This window comes from Orussus abietinus, unplaced genomic scaffold (genome assembly GCF_000612105.2).
Source record: "Orussus abietinus isolate OABI.00-Male unplaced genomic scaffold, Oabi_2.0 scaffold735, whole genome shotgun sequence".
NCBI lineage: Eukaryota > Metazoa > Arthropoda > Insecta > Hymenoptera > Orussidae > Orussus > Orussus abietinus.
Window position 1 is genome coordinate 1 of NW_019394879.1, and position 22,169 is coordinate 22,169.

Consider the following 22,169-nt stretch of genomic DNA (forward strand, 5'->3'; position numbering starts at 1 on the left):
TATTTAAAAATGAACAAAATCGGAGGGGGACACCTCAGGTACCTTCCTTGTGAGTGCATTGTGTTCTACATAAAGCACAGCGTGTTAACACGTCGAGGATGACAACCTATCAGAACTGCAACGAATGTTACCACGAAGTTAAGCGCAATTCTGATTGGTTTTTCATCCTCGATGCGTTGACGCGTCGTACTCGGTGTGATCGTCGATCGTTGCAGGGCTGAGCGCCGCAGTTCATTATCATTCCACGAGGGGCGCTATCGAATGTCGTACAAAAAGTCGTATCAGGGTTGACCTGTCATGTGAGTGTAAAAATGGTAGTTCGTGATTGGAGGGACGACGATGACGATATGAGAACAACGATTCTGAGAGTGCCGATAACTTTATCGTGCCATATCTTTACATACATAGCAGCAATCAGAGTCGGGTAAATTTTAAAAAATTCCTAAATTTTTGCTGAATTTTTTGAGTTGATCGAAAGTTTAGTTCTTTATCTGTAACAAAGAAGAAATTATATTTTCATTTTTCCCACTCCTGAAATCCTGATCCTTACTGTATATAACACTGTAGCGTCTCGCTCGAACTCAACGCGCAGGGCGCGTTTCTCGCATCGCTCAACACTACAAGTTTCTCGCTCAAAAATGTATTTGGCTCGAAACTCTACCGAGTTTCTTGATTGCAACAGTTCTCGTCATAGACAAGAGATACTTATAGACCGGTGACTCCCCTAAAGGAAAGTAAGTAAAGTGTAAAGGAAAATAATAATTTACTTATTAAACGTGTGACGCGGTGTCGAGGCGGGAGCCACGTCGACAACATTTCGGGCACCCGGGGAATTTTTTCGAGTCAAATCGGCGACGCGGCACGGGCCTTACGCGAGGGGCCGCGTGCCGAAGATGATCGGTGGGCGCCAGGCGTCTCGACGGAAACGTCGATCCGGGTGATCTTCTCGACTTTCGGGCCACGGCCGGCTACGAGTTTCCGCTTAGAGGGACCGGTTCGGATGCGACACGCGGGTTCGAGAGTCTTCGCGTGACGAGAGAGGAAACAATGAAGAGTTCAGTTAAAGACTTAGTCCTTCATTGCTGGTCCTTCGAACCGGATCTTTTGGATATCAGAGGAGAGAAGAAAAGGGCTTCTTAGTCGAAGAACTTCTAGTCACCCGCGAACGACACAGTACCGCGGATCGAATTGTACCTCTCGGGTCCGAAATTTCTTTTTTGGTCGCGAAGTGTGCGCTCACACGATCCGTCGATGAAAGAGGAGGATCTCGCTGGTCGAATTCCGTTGAGGTTCCTCGAAATCGGTCCGAGCGGGGCCCGGGGAGGGCCAACCGTCGGCGCCGGTGACCCTCGACACGTAAACAGAACGATCGAGAAGAGTCTAGTCGACTCTAGCTCGATCGCTCGAATGTTCTCGTCACAAACTTTACATTTTATAACACACAAATTTGTGCGCAACTTTCAGTAAGATTTTGAAGCCGACTTGCGTAACTTCAACTTCCGTAAGCTGACATGTACACGAACTGGCTTCCGAGTTTGAAGCGCTTGCCGGAGGATACGAGTTCTTATGCTAGTTCACTTCCAAAACCGTATGCTATGGCAAGAACTGTTTGATAGATGCTTTCGCAAGTTTTACTTGCACGTTGGCATGAGCCATTTCATTCTTAAAGTGTCAGTCAATCGTCGTCATGGCAACGCTTTCTTTGCGTATGCGCATTTATTCAGAACTGTCAGCGCCGCTCGTGGCTTGCTCCAAAGTTATAAAGCGGGGGGGATAAACATTCGCGAGATTTGGTGGGAGTGAGCAGGTCCCGGTTCTCGTTTTCTCACCGTTCTGCGAGCGGCAACCAGTGAGCGGTCCATATACGTCTATGACTGGAGGCCGAATTTATTTATACTTATCTGTGGAAACATTATTCCCATGAAACAGAAGTCGCTATGTGAAAAACGAATTCAGCAATTAACCTATTCTAGGAATTTATCCATATATGATAAATACCTGCAAGGTATCGACTAACACGTTTTCTTTGATTATAAGCTTTATCTAATTACAACACGACAGCGAAGCTCTCTTTGAAGTCAGCATCCGAAAAATAATAATATTCATTACTACGGAACAGAAATTACGATTCGATTCGGGTAAGCTCTCTGGCCATAGATATGTAGTCCTCGCATTGCAGTGGAAGGGATAAACTCTAATGTACCAGGTGAACCGATTGCACGAAGTAGTGTGCATCTTGTACGTATAAAGATTAAACTTTTGACCACATGTGTGTAGACTTCGCATTGCAGTGGTAGGGGTAAACAAATGTAGCACGTAAGCCGACCTCTCACCCACACAGCTTGTCTTTCTGCTTATTCAAAATATAGGAGTGGGAAGTGCAGTGCCAGGTCTAGAGATATATATGGTCAAAGGGTAGGCTTTGCTCGCCTTGGGTTGCCTTGGCTTGGTTGTCGCGTTGCAAAAACATAAATGATGTAGTTAATTTACTGACATTAACTACGTGACTTAATTACGCACTGAGCACATCAATATGTCGACGGAAACCGTATGGAAGTTCACCTATCAAGGGATGTGAAATTGATGTAGTTACTGCGCATTTCAGAGGTTCGACGCTGATAAATTACGATTCTGAACGTACCTCGAAATTGAAATTGCTATATCTTTACGTAGATACCACTGATTGGAGTCGGGTATATTAAAAAAAAAGATTCCAGATGTTTTAAGCCGGTCAAGTGTTAATTTCCTTTTCTTTCGTATCGGGGAGAATATATTCCGATTTTCATCCCTCCTGTAAATTGGAACCTAGATGTATAGATTTTCGACAGGGTATCATGCTAGCTCAAGCGTGCAACGCGCGTTTCGTTCGACATGCAATACTACGAGTTTCTTGATTGCGTTATGCTATTAACAAAAATAATTGGTTTTACAGCTGCATATCAGATTTAGGATCGCTACCAATGCCTCAGAAGGATAAAAATGTGAAACTCTTGGAAGAGGAGAATGCGCATCTAGCTCAAGCAGTAGCTGATTTAAAAAATCAAGTTGGCACTGCACATGCTTCTCCCACTGTTTCTCCTGATTCTAACACCGCAACAAGGAAACTTCAAGATGAAATCAATACTCTTACAAAAAGAAACTGCGGTAAGAATCATTGTCTATGGTATTGCCCACACGGAATGAATATATGTTATATGTTATATGTATATAAGATATCTGGCATAAACATATTGTAACTTTTCTCGCGTACCTGCCCCCCCCCCCCTCCCCCCGCCCGGTCGGTCGGTCGGTCGCGAGGAAGTGTCTTATTTGCCTTCTTGGCTCACCCTAGATTTCCTTTCGGCAATCTCAGATTAGCTTGGACTTTCAGTGGCGCAGAGCCTCAGCCTCTAAGAATGTTTCATCAGCGAAAGCCGTGTGAAAGGGAATGCAAGGATTGAATATATGTCTCGTCTGAGGATGGTTCGGTCGTGGATCCGAAGTTATCAAGGGTCTCTGTGTATCTGTCTGTTGTGTCCGTAAGGTTTTTAACTGTAAGTTCGTTTTGTGTTTTTAAACTATCCCAGATTTTGTGTGGGCGAGCTTCACGGTCACACTTTATGCAATGTGTTTCCGTTACCCTTTAACAAAGGGGGAACGGCGCCATGCCGGAACGCCCTCGGAGTGTAAGTGTGGAAGAACGTTGCAGCGAAAGGTTGGGTTGCCCCGCACAACCAAACACCCGGGGAATGTCGCAATGACGTCACACCGAGGGGGCAGACGCGAGAACGTGAGACCGGGACGCGGACTATCTCGCTGCCGTGTGGCTGGGGAACGGCGCCTTGCCGCCACACCCCTCACAATGTGCGAGTCGCTCCGTCGAATTTCCGAAAAGTTTAACGAAGATTCCCGGAAGGGGAATCCGTCACTTGGGCCGCCGTTCGCAGGTGGTCCGAGGTATCCCGACCGGGCGCTTTGCTGGCGTTTTCCTTGGGTGCTCGGTTCCACCTGCCTACTAAGGGCAAGATTTTTAGCTCGTGAGGGACGGCACCTGGTGCCTCGTCTCCTTGAGCGTTTTAAACCCGTTTGCCAGGGGGGTGAAGTGTACGGTAAGTTACGAAGCCTTTCGAACAGACTCCATAGATGCTCGATGTGCTGCGCGAAGGTTCGTGATGTGCAGAGGATGTCATCCACGAAGTTGAGGATTACTTCTGAAAAGTTCCGCAGGACGGGTCCCAGTCCTATGACTAGGGATGCGGTGCTGGTTTTGAGTCCGAACGGTGTGACGACGAACTCGTAACTGCGTCCTTGGTGTAGAAACGCCGTGTATTTGCGCGAATCTGGGTGCAGTGGAACCTGCCAGAAGCTTAACGTTAGATCCAAAGTGGACATCATGTTTGCGTTGGTGCGCTTCTGAAAGAGGACTTCCATTTTTTGCATGCACTCTGAGTATGCTATGAGGATGGAGTTAAGTCTTCTCGCGTCTAAATACAGTCGCAAGCTGCTGTCTTTCTTGTGGACCACGACGAGAGGATTTACATATGGGCTGTTGGAGTGCTGAATTAGACCGAGCTCTAACATTCGATTAATCTCTTCTGCTACCTATTCTCTATGCGCGATGGTATCGGGTAGGGCTTGTTTGCATATGGAGTATGTGGCACCCCCTCAAGTCGATGTTGGTACATAGTTAGTTTACCTGGTCGCTTGCCGTCCTTGTAGTCGAGGATGAGTTGTCTTAAGGTCCCTCGCTCCTGGTTATTCGGTCATTCTATTTCGTTTATCTTGGTGATTATTTTTTCTTCTGAGGCGTCGCATACCTCGTTTTCGAGTTTCGAGGTTGTGTCCTCAACTGACGCGGGATGCTTTCGTTTTAATTTTACTGGGATGGCGTCCTGCTCATTGTGGAAGGTTATGATATTTTGTTTTAGATTAATCGTTGTCTGCAGTTGGGTGAGCAGTCCGATCCCAATGATACATGTGCTTGTTAGTTTGGAAATTACGAGGAATACGTCTGCTACTGTCACCCCTTGCACTGTGAATTCCGTGAAGACTTGCTGTTTTACTTTTGATGGGACTGCTGCGGTTACACCTCTTATCGTCAGTCCGGTCACGGGTAATATGGGTATTTTTCCGAAGTACTTCTTATTGTTCACTACAAATTTTTCGGAAAACGCGTTTACTTCGCTTCCCGTGTCTATGAAAGCGTCAACTCCAACTTCGCCAATTTTTATATGTAGGACTGGGCACCGGATCTTTTCGCTCTATTTTCCTACGTCCTCGGCTTCTCAGGTATCCTCTCCGATTTGTCACATCGCGTTCGTGGTTGGTGGGGAATTCTGGGGTACGGTGCTTATTCGTTTCCCGTCGGCTCGGTTGTATTCGCGTTGGCTTCATATTCTTCGGTTTGGACTAGTGCTCGCAGGTTCTTCCAGGCCTCTTGATTTTTCTTCTCCCAGCGGTTCCTGCTATCGTCCGATCTGCTCGGTGGCGGCTGCTTAGACTTGTAGTGCTCACTCCGCTCCACATTGTGTCCTTTGTGGATGAACGATCTGCCATCTTTCGTGGCGTATGCATCTGCCTCGGGCCTGGGCCGTGATGCTCTCTTCACGTTTTTCCTTCCGGACTGATCGAATCGCTCTAGTAGATCCCGGAAGTCATCCGTCTTAGTGATTCCTCTTGAAATAACGGCGACTCGAATATCTTCGTAGAAGTGCCGACTTAATCGATTAATAATTTGGTCTTCCCTCAGCGGTGGGTCGACCTCGCGAACCATGCCTATAAGCCTTATCGCGTATTCGGTCCTACTAGTCTTCTTGCCGTCGTTGTATATTCCGAATTCTAATTTTTCGCGGATTTTATATTAGATGTCTTCGTTCCAGTAGCGCCTTTTAAACTGCTGCTGGAATTGGTCAAATGTTTCGACATCGTATTCCTGAAGCATTCACCAGTCCTTGGTTGCACCACAGAGGCACTGAGTAACTAGCGTCTTGAAGTCGTAGGCCGGTTCCAGCGATTACCTATATCTTTTCAACTCCAGTAAGAATTTAATCGGCCTTTCCCATGGTGTGCCCTTGAAGCTTGATGTCATGCGTCGGGGTGTAATCCGCTGTACGTTGTTCCTCTCGCTGCTCCAGTATGACAGCTGGTCTGGTGACGTGTCCTGTCTCTCTCAGCTCGTCCGTTAGAACTTGTGGTCCGAAAAGTCAATTTGGCGATGTCCCGTTGCAGTTCCTCCGCCTGTTGTCGGAACCTGGCTTCCATCCCATTGATGCGCTCGTTGATGACGTCACTTTCGCGGCGCCAAAGTCGTTCCACGTGACGGCGATTGGTTCCTCTTCTGCTGCCTCCGTCCCGGTCCTTGTTATTGTGGTGACGTTCCGGAAGTTTGGGAATCTTCGCTCTTCGCAGTGATGGTCTTCCTCCCTCGTGGCCGGTTGTTTCTTGTTGCTGATTCGTGCGTCCGCCATCTTGGTTTGAGAATGTGATGAACTTTGAGAAAGTTTCCCTTCCGTTTTACTTGCTAGTAATGGGAAACTTAGGTTTGGGTTCACGACGCCGTTTTGTACCGAGTCGCGTGCCTTGAAATACCTATTTCGAGAATCGGGCTGAGTGACGTGATTTTGCCGCGCACAATTGTTGCAGTTCGTGTCACTCGATACGTGGGTCTTGTTCCCGCAGGTTAGTTTCTGCGGTCTCAAGAATACAATTATGTTAATGACGCCTCTGAAGAGCACAACCCTCTATGCTTCGAGTCCCGGTTTGGCAACCTGGCAACCCTGTGACCCTTTTTGGCAACATAACCAATATATGTGTTGTGTATATAAGTATACGGAATGTGTTGAGGCATGTACAAATATCCGCGCCGTCTACAGATATGGTGTACGTATTTTTTAACGTTCAGCAGATATATAATATGCATCCCGCGTGGAATAGTTATGTATATTATACGTTGTGACGTGGCAATTACCCCCGGGTCTATCTACCCCTGCCGAGGCCCGCTGCATCTCGGCCTCTTGCGCGCATCACGTTCGCCCGGTCGCTTCGAGCGGGGCCTGCCGAGAGACTATTCTTTCTCCCACTATCGCGCAACCTCCCGAAGCCCACCGGGACCCTTCGAGAGGCTATCTAAAACTCTAAAATTCACGAATCCTCGGAGTCCGCCAGGACACTCCGAGTCGCTTCCACTAATACCCCAGAAATTGGGCGCCAGGCCTCCCTCGGAGGCCAATTTTCAAAACTTCAACAAAATTTCACAAATTCCCAAAATCTACACGAAACGTCTCTCGGCCGGCCCTTTGCTCGGGCGGCTGGTGCGGCGCGGTCGGCTAGCTCAGAGCGCATGCGCCAACTTCGGAGAGGGCGGAGTGAAGGAACTCTATCGGTTCATTTCTTGAAACGGTACGGCTTACTCAACACGACTATTTTACCTTGGCTCAGAGACGGAAAGTGAATAGGAGAAGGAAAAATTGTCAGACCATCAATTAATTAACTCAACGCTCGATTCATTAGAAAATAAAGCTTTAATTTAAAGGAAGAAAAGGTGATTTCGAGTGGGTATCCAAAATAGCCTGTCCTATTTACAGAGGCGGTATAGGACTGACTCGGTCGATAATTGAGAGAAAATTTCTCTCAGAAAATTACAATACACCAGAAAAGATTTAGGGAAATAATGCGAGGTAAGGTAATAGGAAATGACAAAATAAAAGTCCCTGAAATATTTGCAAAGACTGGGCTTGATTCTAAATACCTCTAAAATTACTCTACAATCTAACTTTGATCATTTTCGGGCTAACATCAATAGATTCAGAAATATTCGCAATTACTCCTCTGTTCGCTCAACAGTAAAATTAACAGGCACACAGTAAATTAAGATCGGGACATTGTCCGAACTTGAATCGGAAAGTTAAGGTATGTTCTGCGCCAAATATAATTCTTGATGCCAAATGGTAAAATAGTATATGATATCAGGAAGAAAGTTTCAGAAAGATTAAAATTTTGCAGGAAATCGTCGACAGCCAAATTAAGATTAAATCAATATGCAAGATAAACGTGCCCAAATGTGGTACTGATGTAGTTTCAATACTGAAACGTCTACCTGACCAAAGCAAACTGCTATGATAAAAAAACCGAAGGTACCGACTATGACTTATGTACACTAGTGCCACTAGTAATTGAAAGACCACAACTGAATGGAACGTCTCATTCGTGTAGTTAGTGCTCGTGTCGCCGTGTACGCTTCTATATGTTGTACGAAAACGGTACGAAAGTCATCCTATCACGATACGACGACGATAAACAACACGATTCTGAGCGCATGGAAAAATTGAAACTGCCATATCTTCGCATATATACTATCAATCGGAGTCGGGTAAATTAAAAAAAGATTCATGATAAGAGGCAAAGATGCTTGATATTTTGAGTTAGTCAGACGCTCATTTCTTTTTCTACGGTAATGAAGGGAGTAGATTATCATTTCCCCCACTCCTGAAATTTGGATTCTTGGCGTTAAGTACTCGGTAGCGTCTCGCTGAGGCTCAAACACGCAACGCGCGTTTCACTCATCATTCGACACTACGACTTTCTCACTTAAATGTATTTGGCTCGAAACTCTACCGAGTTTCTTGATTGAAGCACAGAATCAATCGCGTTCCCCTACGGAAGGCATATCGAACAGAACGCCTGTAACAGTCGAGCGCAGCCCTACCGGCATCCTCTACGCTATGCTTCCCATTCGGGAACGCGATAGATTGGCAGTGTTTGACGTAGTTATTATAGGAAATTTATGCACTGTAAGAAAAAAAAAATATATATATAGGACTTTTTGATTCTTTTTTCAACAAGGATAGCGCTGTATAAACCGTGACTACGAGTTCTGTTACACCCTTTAAAAGGAAACAGTCTCATCCAAAACGATATATCTCGTGACATTATTTTGATTTTGTACGAGCATTACTTTGAGTTTTCAGTAGTCAGCTGGCATACCAAAGATGCGTATAATATGTACGCAGGAAAGAAGCATTTAAAGCTTCTTTTTTTAGTATATCTTATATATGGTAAGCATTCGTTGTATTATGTACTTTATGGCAATAAATTTTGCTGTACGTTTGTTTTTAAGCGTACAGAATATGTATGTATGACATACGGTTGTGGAAAATTAATGTTCATCTCGTTAATATACTGTAATGGTCTGTATTTTTCGAATTTAAGGGAAGGAAAGGATGGGGAATTGATTCTCAGTTAGAACGGCATTCCATGAACGGTGCATTCTATTGATTCATCATAAAATCGGCAGGATTTGGAATAACGGAATTTTGGGTAATCGTATGCGATGTGGAAAATGTTAAAATTAGAGGCAATTAGTGCCTAATTCCGAGACTAACTTCGTCGTTTTCCCGTTTTCCCTAATTCGCGTTTCGAATTCTCTTTGGAGCGAAGGGCTAGCCAAGGATAGTGGACTTAATTCGAAGTTCCCTTTTTGAACCTGAATCTGAAAATCTTAATCCTATTGTGGGGGAGGCTGTATAGCGTGGGGTTGAAGCCCGATTCGTATCCACCGAACCGTTCCTACGATAGTACTTCCGCGGACTAGATAGGAACGCAAATCTAATGTTACTCCCGGATCAGTGCTCGACAGAGGTTAGTGCTAATTATTTTAGGTTAGCCAGTCGCGAATATTGACTGGTGAAAAGGGTTGGAGTGCGGCAAGGGTGCTCGCGAGTTGGTGCTATACCACCAAGACCGATTACGAATTTGGTGGGAAGGCTTTTTTTTAGAGGAAAAAGCGTTGAGAAGGATGCTGGAGTGGCGATTGTGCCGGACCTGCTGGAAATTAGGGTCCTGAAACAGAAAATTTCTCCCTGTGGGCATTCACTTCTTTTTCGTCTTGTCCGTGTCGCGCTTCAAAACTCCTAGGTTCGGTCGTTCCTCGCGGGTCGAAATCCAAAATCCAAGAGAGATTCTAGTTCTAGTGGGCTTATCGATTTGAAATTTACGATCCAATTGTAAGTGAAGATAGTTGGCGATTATTTGCGTTCGCGGTCCGCGGTCCCCTCTCCCAGAGACTCCCACTTACTCTCAAGTATCACCGTGCATGCTCAAATTTGCGCCGAATTAATTGTCTTGGTACAGTGGCGCACGTTGATACTTTGACCCATTACAATACGCGCAACTTGCAAATATTAAATGTTTTTTGCATGTATAATACATTAGATACACGTGCACGTTAAATGGAGATATACGTTTATTATACGTATTTCATTAGTGCAAACGGAGTTGCTTTGGTAACGTGTAAAGTATGTACATCAAACATGTCAGTAAAATAATGAATATTTACATAAAATGTATGTAAATTTATAGCGACGTCAATTACCCTTTTGTTAATTTGCACATAGCATACATATATTAGATGCCTTTTGCATTACTGCAGATTACTGCAATACTGCAGATACAATTGCCTGTTAAAGAGAGATATACGTATTTTTTACGTGATGAAAATGCATACGCATACCTTTGCCTCGACGGGGAGGCGGGGGTCATGTAGGACTCACACTCACTGAAACACACCACCACGGTGGCCAGCAACTGCGCTTAACGGGGAGGTCCCGGGCCCGAATGTGCTAAACCCCCCCCCCCCCTCCCGTACCCATATTTTTAGTCCGTCCTCGGACGGAGAGAAGTCTCTCCCCGAATACGCATCCAGACGCCGCCACACCGTCCCACCGTCTCATCACAGACCTCGTGCAATGACGTTCCCCTGTCCCCACACGGAAACGCCTGCGACTCCGCGACCCAGATGCAAGAGAAGGAGGGTTGGCTCCCCTTGCATCGCGTCCAACCCCCTCGCCGACGTATCGGTGCGGTCGATTAAGAGGAGGATCGTTCCCTCCATTCAACCGCGGCTTTGCCTCATAAATGACGGGCGGGGGAACCACTGCGAGGGAACTCCCGTCACCCTCACGCGCTTCGTCCGCTCCCTGCCGTCGGGATCCCCACGCACCCCCTCCCTCTCCGCGGCCTCCTTTGGATTATAACTTGCTCGCAGAAGTAAGCCATCACTTCCCACGATCTCTTATCCCCGACCATCGCGCCGCCGACAGCCGGCAGCGAGAAATCCTTTCCCATCTGTTGGACCAGGATACGGCGCTCCACGTCCCTCGCGAGGCATACCTTTAGGGTGTGCTGCGCCGTGTCTCAATCCGCACCACAATGATGGCCGTGAGTTGTTATGCGGCAGCCGAGGGGATGCGAGGCCGAGGGAAAGATTTGAGTTTTGCCTAAAAAGGCATTACCTTGTACGCTACGTAACGATTTAAATGTTATGAAGAGATGGTCCGAGCGGCTAGACCAAATCCTCTGATGGGATTTATAGGGACGAGGAGCTGAAGAGGGGCTCGATAAATGGAAGTTGTCAACAGGTTGACGAGGATGGCTGTATTTGTTTCTTGTTAGGTGGAATTTCTACAAGTCATAGGGATCCATCAAGGACTTCGAGTCGAATTCTTACAATTTCGGTTTGGTCCCGCGTTGCGAAGCTTCGGGTGACGCGATAAGGCGGTCAGTGGCAGTAGGTCACTGGACGCTTAATCTGCTAACCGGAGTTTCTTGCGTTTGAAATTATGAGGTTCGCGTGTTTTTAGCGCAGGGGGAAATATTGAAATGTTTGATCGAAGGCATAAAAAAGGCTTAATCTATCCGGTTATCCGGAGGTAGGTATGGAATTCACGTAATCTTAATTGGGATGAAAGACTCGCTAAGACCTGAGAGCCGAGAACCAATGACTCCAAACTCGCGGTCGATGATGATGAGTCGTGAAACTCATTGCAATTATGTGGGAGACTGAGCGCTGAACCGTTTCTGAAAGTGGTTGCTGATTTTTATCAGTGAATTTGGGACGACGTTCCGGTTGATGGGGGTTCCATGATGTAAACGTAGACGGTGATTGCAGAGGTGTTAGATGTGCTGCAGAGTCATCGGGATGCGCTTCGAGCCGGTTGATCGCGACCTGGTCTACTTGGGTCAGTGGTGCGATCATCGTCAGGTGGACTCAGGACTTCCTTTCGCAAGCGTATGTCTCAATCGCGTGCTAATTCGTGGAATTCCATGGCTATCTTTCGGGTTACCGGGTTATAACTACTTCATAAAGGGTGCCTACGTAACAAAGTCGTCGAGTCCCACTCTATGCAACACAGGTACTTCCCGAATCACACATGCCCGGAAAGCACCTGCGTCAGCCGGTAGGTAAACCGGCCCCAGCCGGGGTCCACCCAGCCATCTTAATAGGCCAAGACCGCCCCGACCGCCCGTTGGCCGGCCAGCCGCTCGCGCCATTTGACCCGGGCTAGACGTCGGGACTGGAGTTTCCCCACTTCGACCCGCCATCCGCCCCGCTCCAACGGGTCCTGCCCTTCCCGGCGGAGGCGGTGAACGAACCAATAGATGGTTATCTGCGCCTCTGTTTGAAATTCAAAGGGCGGATTTCCCGCCAGAACTGCCATCGCCTCATGGGACATCTTGTGGTACTCTCAGGCGACTTTGATGGTTAGCCTACGCTGAAGCCGGCGCTGCATCCCAGACCGGCAATACATCATTGATCATTGCATGGACCGCGCGATGCCCACGTAGTGGCTGTCCTCTTGTCCGGCTCCTCGAGATTCAGAAGCAGGCGGCCTAAAGCGGTCGCTGTTCATTCCACTCCGGAATTCAAACGGCCAAAGTGGCTGTCGAAGATCCAGTTGCTGTTGATTCCGAAGCCGAGGTACCTCATAGTGTACTTTACCTCTACGTCGACATTACCTACTCAGATCCGGGTCTGGGGTTCCCTCCGCCTGGAGTGTACCCAGATGGCCTTGGTCTTCTGAGGAGCCACCTCGCGCCACAATCTTCGGATCGCGGCGACGGCGCACGCCACGCCTAATTCCGTAAGACGGGCGGTCTCATGTGCATCGGCGTGCGGATAGAATTTTCACAGGATCAGGAACAGCGCGCGGGGCCACGAATTCGGGGGGCCTGCTGCCATCAGTCGGCGGCCGCCCTAATTAGGCGGCCTAGTGATCTAATTAAATTAGGCGAGAGGGCAGGTCGGTGCCCGGTAAGAGGTTCCGCGAGGCCCACTAGGAGGACATCGGCGCCGGAACGAAAGATCTTCCGGGGTATCCGTCATTGCCAGAGGGACTACCGTACCGGTCACAACACCCGTCGTCCCGTCCCGTCAGCGACAGCGCCTTGTACTATTACCTCCCGAAAGACGCCGTACCGATTCGCCCCGACAGGCGCAGCAGCGCTGTCGCTTGGAGAGGAGAGATGGATCGTCCTTCCGAGCGAACTTCTTATCGGTGAGCCCGAACCTGCCCAGGGGGCCTCCTAGACCGCCATTTTCCGAATTGTCCGCGCTGTGAGCCGGTACCGCACCGTGATTACCGCGAATTCGTTTATGTCCGGGTAACTTCAGTCTCGACCCCGATAATTGGGACAATTGTAAATCTTCGTCTGCCTAATAACGACGTCTGCCCGCTAGTTTCCGTTGAACCAACTTGAGTGTCGAATAACCGGGGCCGCTGCCCTTCGTGGAGCGTTATACCGCCCCGGAAGTAAATTCCGGGTGTACCGAGTTCCGAATCCCGAAATTGTTAAGGGCCATGGGAGGCATTCGTTTATTTTTTTGTATTAGAAAATTCCGACAGGGGGTGACTCCCACCCGCTCGATCATATCACGCCCCGTACCGGTTCCTTTATGTTTTCGTAAATCATTAACGAAATTCGTACCGCGGGTGCTTGCGAGCAGGACGGAGTGGGTGGCAGGTGAAAGGTCATACCGCGAGCCGGTGCCAAATACTGTTTTGCGCAATTACCGAAGGCACTCTTACCGAGGTCCGACGGGGCACGTAAAAGGTCCTCCCGCAAGAGTGTTGTACCCTGTTCGGACTTCCACCGGGGAGTTCGATTTTCTCGAGCGCGTACCTTATCTTTTTGAATTGGTCCTGTTAATTTTTGTGGTCCCATACTTTAGTTTTTCCGTCCCGACTCTGTGCGTAGAGTCCGTTATGATATTGTGACGCGCTTCCGTGGTAGGGTCTCGTTCACGGAATAAATCTCCGAAGGGATCGTCTGTCGCAACCTTCGATTTTATTATTTCTCTGACCTTGCCGTTTCGGCGAATTCTGAGATCAACTCCTCCTCACTCGTGCCTTCTTCGTAACGAACCCCCGGCTCTACCGTGCCGCGAAGGGCGTAAGGTCCTTGCGGGGCTGAGTAACCGGCCGGATACGCCCGGGTAAGTTCCGTCGACCGGACTGAGTCGGCTTGTTCGCGCTACCGGGTATAGGAATCCCGAGGTGCGCGTGCGCACCTAGCGCCCTAAATAAATCGGGCTCCCGGAAGAGCCGATGATCGAGCTTAACACCCTTTTTCCTAACTTACACCGGGCGTATAACTGTTTGCCGACCAGTGATAGGACTTCCCGTCGCAATATATTTTAACCCTTTGCACTCGAGGACTTTGCCATTTCAGTTGCCAGTAGCGACTGAGTCGCCTCCCGAGTGCAAAGGGTTAACTTCTGATATATTGAAACATCCATAAATATGAAAACATTCTATATTCGTATATTAGAGATTTTGTTCCGTGTGGGTACGTCATAGTCTATTCTTTATCAGATGAAGCATGTGGTTACGTGCAAAAATTAATAATTTGTGTATTAGAGTGAGACAATTAAGATGACAGACATATATTTTAACTGAATTTTCAACTGTTGGTTGTTCTCAGAGTTGGAATCACAATTACGTTCAATGGAAGTTACTCCCAGAGAACTAAGGGGCGTAGACAATGGCGATTCTACAAAAATTCGTGAACTGGAGAAATTAGTACGATCATTACGCCTCGAAAAAGAAGAAGCTATAAAGGACAAATTAGACGCCCAAGAAAAATTCAAGTTGCAAGATAAAGAATTGAAAGATGCTTTAACCCAACGAAAGCTAGCTATGGCTGAGTATACTGAGGTGACGGATAAGTTATCAGAATTGAGACAGCAGAAGCAAAAACTATCCAGGCAAGTTAGGGATAAAGAGGAGGAATTAGAAGTAGTTATGCAAAAAGTTGATAGTTTGAGGCACGATATAAGAAAAGCCGAAAAACTTCGGAGAGAATTAGAGAATAGAGTGGAAGAAGCTATGGCAGAAACTAGCAAAGAAAGAAAGTTGCGTGAAAGGAGCGAAGAATATTGTAAGCAAATGCAAGAAGAAACAGAAAAAATACGGCAGCGTTCTATGGGTAACGACACTAGTGCGAATCATGCTCTTGCAACTCAAGAAATCAATAGACTCAAGGCTGAAGTCGAAAAGCTTGAAGTCCAATACAATGAAAATTTGAATCAACAGCAGAGTAGATTCAATCTCGAAATGCGAAGTCTTCAGGAACAACTACACGAGGGTGATAGTAGAAGGGAATTATTGGAAAGAGAAGTACAGGTAACGAAGGAAAAATTAGATGCTGCAAGATTAGAAAACATAACTGACAGCGAAGAAACAATAAATGAATTGAATAGGCGCCATGAAAGAGAGAAAATCATGCTCGTTGAGGAAAACAAGAAATTAGTGCTGGAACTGAACTCTGTCACAGACAGTGTGGGTAGAATCCAAGGTGAGAGGAGACAACTGGAAGACGAGTATGAAGAACTGAGGAATAAAAAGGAAGCTATAGCCCAGTGGGAAGCTCAGATTACGGAAATAATTCAATGGGTTTCCGACGAAAAGGATGCCAGGGGATATTTACAGGTACGTTGTGTAATTCTTATAAAATTGTTGCCCACATAACGAAAAGAGACATCATTCAAGAACAATGGTTCTATTTATCTGTCTTCTGTTGTCCAACTTTTACGAAGAGTTATATCTGGCGGTCCAAGTAACTACTAGTACCTTTAATATCTTCGAATTTATAAGGGTTTGAAAAAGAATGTGCTGAATGAAAGTTACATGGTATAGATGGGCTTATAATATGGTGTTAGCGATATCTTCGTTGGTAGTGTTGCTTCTGAAATATAAAAGTCAACTTCGACTTTGTTAATTAAATGCTACGTTTTTATATCCACCCTCTTAAGGGACTCTTGAGACGAATACAATGACCTATAACATAAGATCATTCAAGGTCATTAATAGTTTACAAGTTTACAAATTGTTTATAAGTTTTTTACAACTATTATCGTTGCAAGTTGTAAATAGACATCATTTACAAATGATATTCAAAGTGATCAAAGCAATATTATAGTCTTCCAACTGCTGATTCAGTTGCATGTCCGATCAGTTTTAACTTCTTGAAGCACCTGCTGCAATAGGCTACATATTTTCAGATATAGTTGGTACTTCGTTGCGCACCATATTTTTCAAGGTTTCCCATAAGAGAAGGTCGGAGGAGACCATGGATTCCGACATAAAGGAAGCGTGAAAGTTTCACGAATAAAGTATGGTGAAAGAGCTACCTTTGAATTGGAGTCTATGACGTTTCAGTCCCGCCGATTCGTCCTGTTGAAATCAAATTCTAATTTAAATTCAAATTTGTGGGTCACGGTTGCTTTATTTCTCAAACGTCATTAACCCGTTGGTTGCCCATATTTCGGCTACCATTCTCGTTTATACACAGCGTCACCCACATCTGGGTGACGCGGCGACCAACGTGTTAATACGTTTTCGTATACGGGTTAGTAAGTATACGCCAGAAACTGAACAAACAGAAGAAAACATATTAGAAAGTAATTTACAATCCCTGTCCATCGTCAGCTAGAAATGCGCGGTTGTGGGCTCCCTCCCCCCCCCTCCTCCTCCTCCTCCATCAACTAATCTAACCACACCAGATGACTATATTTGTCATACAATATTTCCTGAAACCTAGGAAGTGCTGCAACGAAAGAATCGGCGAGACCGAACTTTAATAAATAGTTCTGACGAAAACTGCTAAATTTTTTATATGTAGATTTTTTATTTTAGCTTTTTTGATAAGGAAAACAAGATCCTTTTTTTTTTCTTAGGGGGCTTCGCTCCCCAACCTCCATCGGGGCTTCGCCCGAGACGAGACGCAGCGTAGCCGACGACGAAAATTAACCGGGCTAGTTCAGTACGCCCAAGCGACCGCAGAGATAGCGAGGTCCTTTCGAGAGAGCAAACCAGAGGCGGAATTAAATTAATATCTTATTTATTCTAAAATGAAAAGAATTGAATTTAACAATTTCATAAAATGGCCACGGGCGGGCCCACGATCCGGTACCGGTCCGGGCGACGAAGCGCGTGCTCGCGCTCGAAAGGACGATGCGCGCGTCTAGGCGCACGGAAGAGAAACGGTGGCTCTTAGACAGACAAAAATAAAAAAAAACTACGCGAAACTATATCTTCGACTATAAGGTTGGGCTCGACTCCGGGACAAAAATATGAATCAAATTAAAGACAACGCGAAATGAGGATTGCAACCACGCAAGGACCTACACGGAACTAAATTAAATCGGGAAATACTAGACGACTAAATTCAGGAAGAAAATCTTTAAAAATGGACGGACGGCGATCAATTGAATACGCACGCAAGATAAAGTACAGGTTTCGGCGGTGAAGGCAGCAATAACACAAAAAAAATACAAGAAGCGCAAGAAAACACAGCAATTCGGAAATTCGGCGCAAATAATCGATGCGAAATTCGTAAAGTTTCCGACACATTAAATTTTTATACGCGATACTCACTCGGAAATAATTAAAATCCAACTAAATTTTATCGGATCGCGAAACTAACATTTTACAGTGGTTGAAATACAGGACATATATTCAGTTGTCGATTTAGAAATGGAACGGTTAAATCGAAGGCAGGCACTGTTCCACAAGAAATGTCCAGCCCTGAAAGAGGGGATTACAGGAGGACTAGCATTTCGCGAAAACGGAATTTAAATTAAATAAAGTTCGCACTTCGCGAAAACGGTAATTACTTAAACGAAGGTCGTACTTAACGAAAATTAATTGAAACGCGTTAAACGGGATTCGCACTTCGAGAAAACGGAAATTAAATTAAATAAAGTTCGCACTTTGCGAAAAAAGGAAATTAACGTGTCGACCGCTCAAGACAGCATCTTTGAGTTCGGGTCGACACGGCTTCTTGATCCGACCGAGGAGAAAGGCAGCAATGAGATATTTTGATATAAAACGGGCCGTTCACATGAGACTTTGGCCACGAAAATACGATTAGGCCACTCACACGAGACTTTGACAGCAAAATACAATTAGGCCGCTCATACGAGACTTTGACCGTGAAAATACAATTTGGAAAATACACATGAGACTAGGTTGGACATTTTAGATTTAGATTCTCTACTCAACCATCCATCATATAAAAAATCGGGATCTTCGAGTTCCCTGTGTCACCTTTGAAATAATATTCGAAATTAAGATGAAGTGAAACACGTCGAGGAACTTGATCAACGTCGGTAAAGAGGATTGTTCTAAATACCTACGTTACCGACGATCGCTTTTATATTGACAACCATGTCTAATTATATTGGGTATTGTACCAAACACCCGGTTGTTGGGTATTGTTGATGGTTTACGAGGTCCTAATTGACTACAGAGTGACACCCTGTGCTATCCGTGATTTCCGTGTCTATAACATTTTCACCCCGAGGCCTCATATTACCATCATTTTAGTATACCAGCGTATAAGACACTTTCTTTGTCTTTATCCCATTCAAATGCGAGTTTCTCGATTCCCAGAGTATTCTAAATTGTCGTACAATTGTCCTGATACTTTTGTTTCTCATATCAGAGCCTTCAATAATTGTATATTGATCGAAATATGAGAGTTCGACGCCATTTTGGTTCTGTTTTAGGCTAAGTAAAAAATTTGTTTCGAAAATCCAAATTTTTAAAGTGTCGGAATTATTCCTAGGTACTCACGAATCATGTTTCAAAATTTCAGACGGTTCGGTCCAATATCCTTAAAAAAATGTCTTTTTCGGATCGACTGATTTGAGGGGGGTTTCACTTCACTTTAACACTAAACATAATATATATAGTATAAATCGTTGGTAGGTTTAGTGTTAAATATACTTAAAACGTGTGAAACATTCCATAGAGATCTTACATGGGAGCAGTGAACAAAATAAATACGTTATTTTTTACTACGAACTTACTGTTAATTAGTAAATTTTTTATTTCCACTTGTTTTTCTGCGGCTCATTGGCACTAGTAGTTCTCACAATGAAATACGAAATATTAATTCTGTAACTGATGCTCTAACAGAGCTGGAACTATGGTCTTGAACTTGTAAGGCAACAATCCAAATTTGCTCGCCCATATGGTAAATCATTTTCTGATAACTAAGTAAATAAAACAATACAGAAAGGATATTATTACATTTATTAAACCTAATAAATCAACATTGATTTTCTGATTTTAAATTCCAATGCGTCCAATATTTACAGTTGCATAATGGTTTAAGTGAAGTAAATTCATCAGTTGCTGTGTTGTAATTGATTGTTTTAGACAATGTTCGATCGCTTAATATTATTGCTATTTTCTTAGGGTTTCTTCTTCCAATGTTCAACGCAAATAAGTTTCAAAGATCTAAAATTTGCCGGTACTCCTTCCTACGGTTACAACGGAAACAGGAATTGTTAGGTACAACCACGTTTAAACTTGGATAAGACTATTAATTTGTATTCGTAAAGTATTTTCGAAATGCCACTAGAAGCTGTAGTGTCATTTGACAATATAGACATCAGCACGCGTCTTAAAACTTATTATTTCTTGCTAAATTTTACCAGGGTTGAAGTCAGCCTTTTATTTTGAAACTAAATCAGTTGCAGACTCTTCAAATTCTGCAACACTTAGAGACGTGAATCTTTTATCTGACAAAAAATTGAAATCTGTTACAAGATATAGGAGACTAGAATGAGAGAATAAGAATTAGATTTCTGCGCCCCTTCATAATTGAACTTGAGACAAGGGTCGTATTCGCTTCGCCCTTGATTCGACTCTGTGTACTATAATAGATATTTAAAAAATAAGTCATTTTAACTATTAATTAATTTTTTGACTAATTCATTCTTAAAGGCATTAGCTACGAAGATGACAGAGGAATTGGAATTCCTTAAACACTCGGGAGGTGTTGGAGGGGTGGGAAGCGGTTCAACCATGACAGACAAAAACTGGCGCAATCGTAGATCTCAGAAGTTGGATAAAATGGAACTTTTGAATCTGCAGAGTTCTCTGCAAAGCGAAATTCAAGCAAAGCAGGCAATATCGGAGGAACTCACTAAGACTCGTTCTGAATTGATTGCTGCACAAAAGTATGTTACTGATGCTTATAAATTTGGGCAAATTAGTAGCCTATAGAAGACATAATTTCAATACACAACAAAATAATCATTCTCTTACATTTTAATCAATCCTCACTTTACAACTTTGTAGTCCCAAGTCAATTATTTGATTATACATTTAGAAAATCATTGTCAAATTAATTTAAATTTCGACATACAATTTTATCATATTCAACTCGCCCCGTATTTTAACAGACTTTCCATTCATGCCACGTAGATTGTATTATATTCAAATATGTATTGCATGTTGGTCACCGATAACCTCGTGGTGTAAACGGAGAGTTCAATAACGTTCACCAATGATCGCAGTGGCGTTGACTGTGTTAAGGAAAACGTGAAAACTATTCCAAAAATTCATCTGCTTACTAGCATTGTATTCATTTTAGAGCTCATATATGCAGGCTGTCATTTGTAGAGTAAACTAGTAACCATGTACAACAGCTAAGATCGATTTCGATAAATATTAGAAACTGAAGATCGTTTTATTTAAGCATGCTGGATGTACAATAAGTACAAAGCAAAATATGTATTGTCTCTGTTTTTATCATAATATTAGGAAATTTCATTTAAGAAATGAAATTCATCGTGGGAAATGTTTAATTTTAGAGAGCTGAGAGACTTCAAACAACGTTTAGATACAATGTCACACGAGATAAAACGGAAGGAAATGCAAATAAAAGATTTGCAAGGACGACTTGATACTGGTGACGGCTGTAAGTACAAACTAATTAATTTTACTTTCTCTAGCAATACATCAAAAATATGTAAATCATATTCGTTCGGAAATCCAATGTCCGTAATAGTGATATATGCAGTAGCAATTCACGCTACTTATGTTGTAAGCAAATATTTGAGACTCATTAGCAGGTTATTTGTAAAATAATTCGACGCATCGTAGTAACTAAACCTTTCTTGTTCGTTTTCTTCATACAAAAAACTTTATTACGATTTAATATCGACTGTATCAAGTATCAATAAGATAATTGATGTTTTTATCAAGGAGTTTATGACAATAGTGTAACTTTGATGTATTTTACTTATTTATCTATTACATAAATGTAGGAGACGCTCAATCTCTTGCTAATTGAACGGTAATAAAGAAAAGTATATACTCGCTGATTATATCATTTTCACACGAGAAGGTGAGGTATATTCTAACATTTATGGACTTCAAGAAATAGATCGTCTAATGTATCATTTACTTTTTGACTGCGGAACGCCAAGAAAATAAAAACTTGTCAATTGTACGATGTAATGGTAAACAATACAGAATTTAGACGCTCTTCGTTCCACGGTAGCGCTTCTCATTCGAAGTCTGTAGGCACTCTACGCAGTCAAAAAGTTAACTAGATTAATAAAGTCATAAGCTAGAAAAACAGGGAAATTTTTGAAACAATGTTCTTGCATATTACGGGTTTTATTTGATCAATAAGTATTAGAGTATTATACATGAAGACTGCAGTACACGTGAGTTAGCCATTCTTAATTAATAACGTCAGAGACGGGGAATTCGCGTGAAATTTCTAGTCGGTATTTTGCAAAATAAATTATATTTTCTGGCAAAGGCTGACACTCGATGAAACTAGATATTTACGAAATCTGGTCAGCTATTAACTGATCATGGACTAGAAAACGATATATCACTTTCTGAAAATCGACCGCTAATGCCAGTGACAGGCACACGATTCAGAGGCAATAATTCACAAGACAGACACAATATCATCATAAACACAGATCAGCCAACAGCTTTTATGCATCCACTATTTCTTTCGGTATCAATAACTTGACGAAAAAATAAATGGCCAGCTCGAATACCGGAGGAAAATTTTTCAATGCACCAATTCTCATGTTTTAT

At 44.0% G+C, this 22,169-nt stretch overlaps 1 protein-coding gene across 1 annotated transcript; it reads left to right on the plus strand.

The window, feature by feature from the left end:
• Positions 1–2,932: 2,932 nt before the first annotated feature.
• Positions 2,933–21,374, plus strand: LOC111674132 (serine/threonine-protein kinase Genghis Khan-like; the record flags this gene model as incomplete). Its single annotated transcript, XM_023433377.1, is given in 4 exon segments — positions 2,933–3,144; positions 14,737–15,743; positions 20,049–20,284; positions 20,921–21,374. Coding segments are annotated over 4 exon segments (1,732 nt in total), but the record flags the coding sequence as incomplete, so codon positions are not given.
• Between the last annotated feature and the right edge of the window lie 795 nt (positions 21,375–22,169).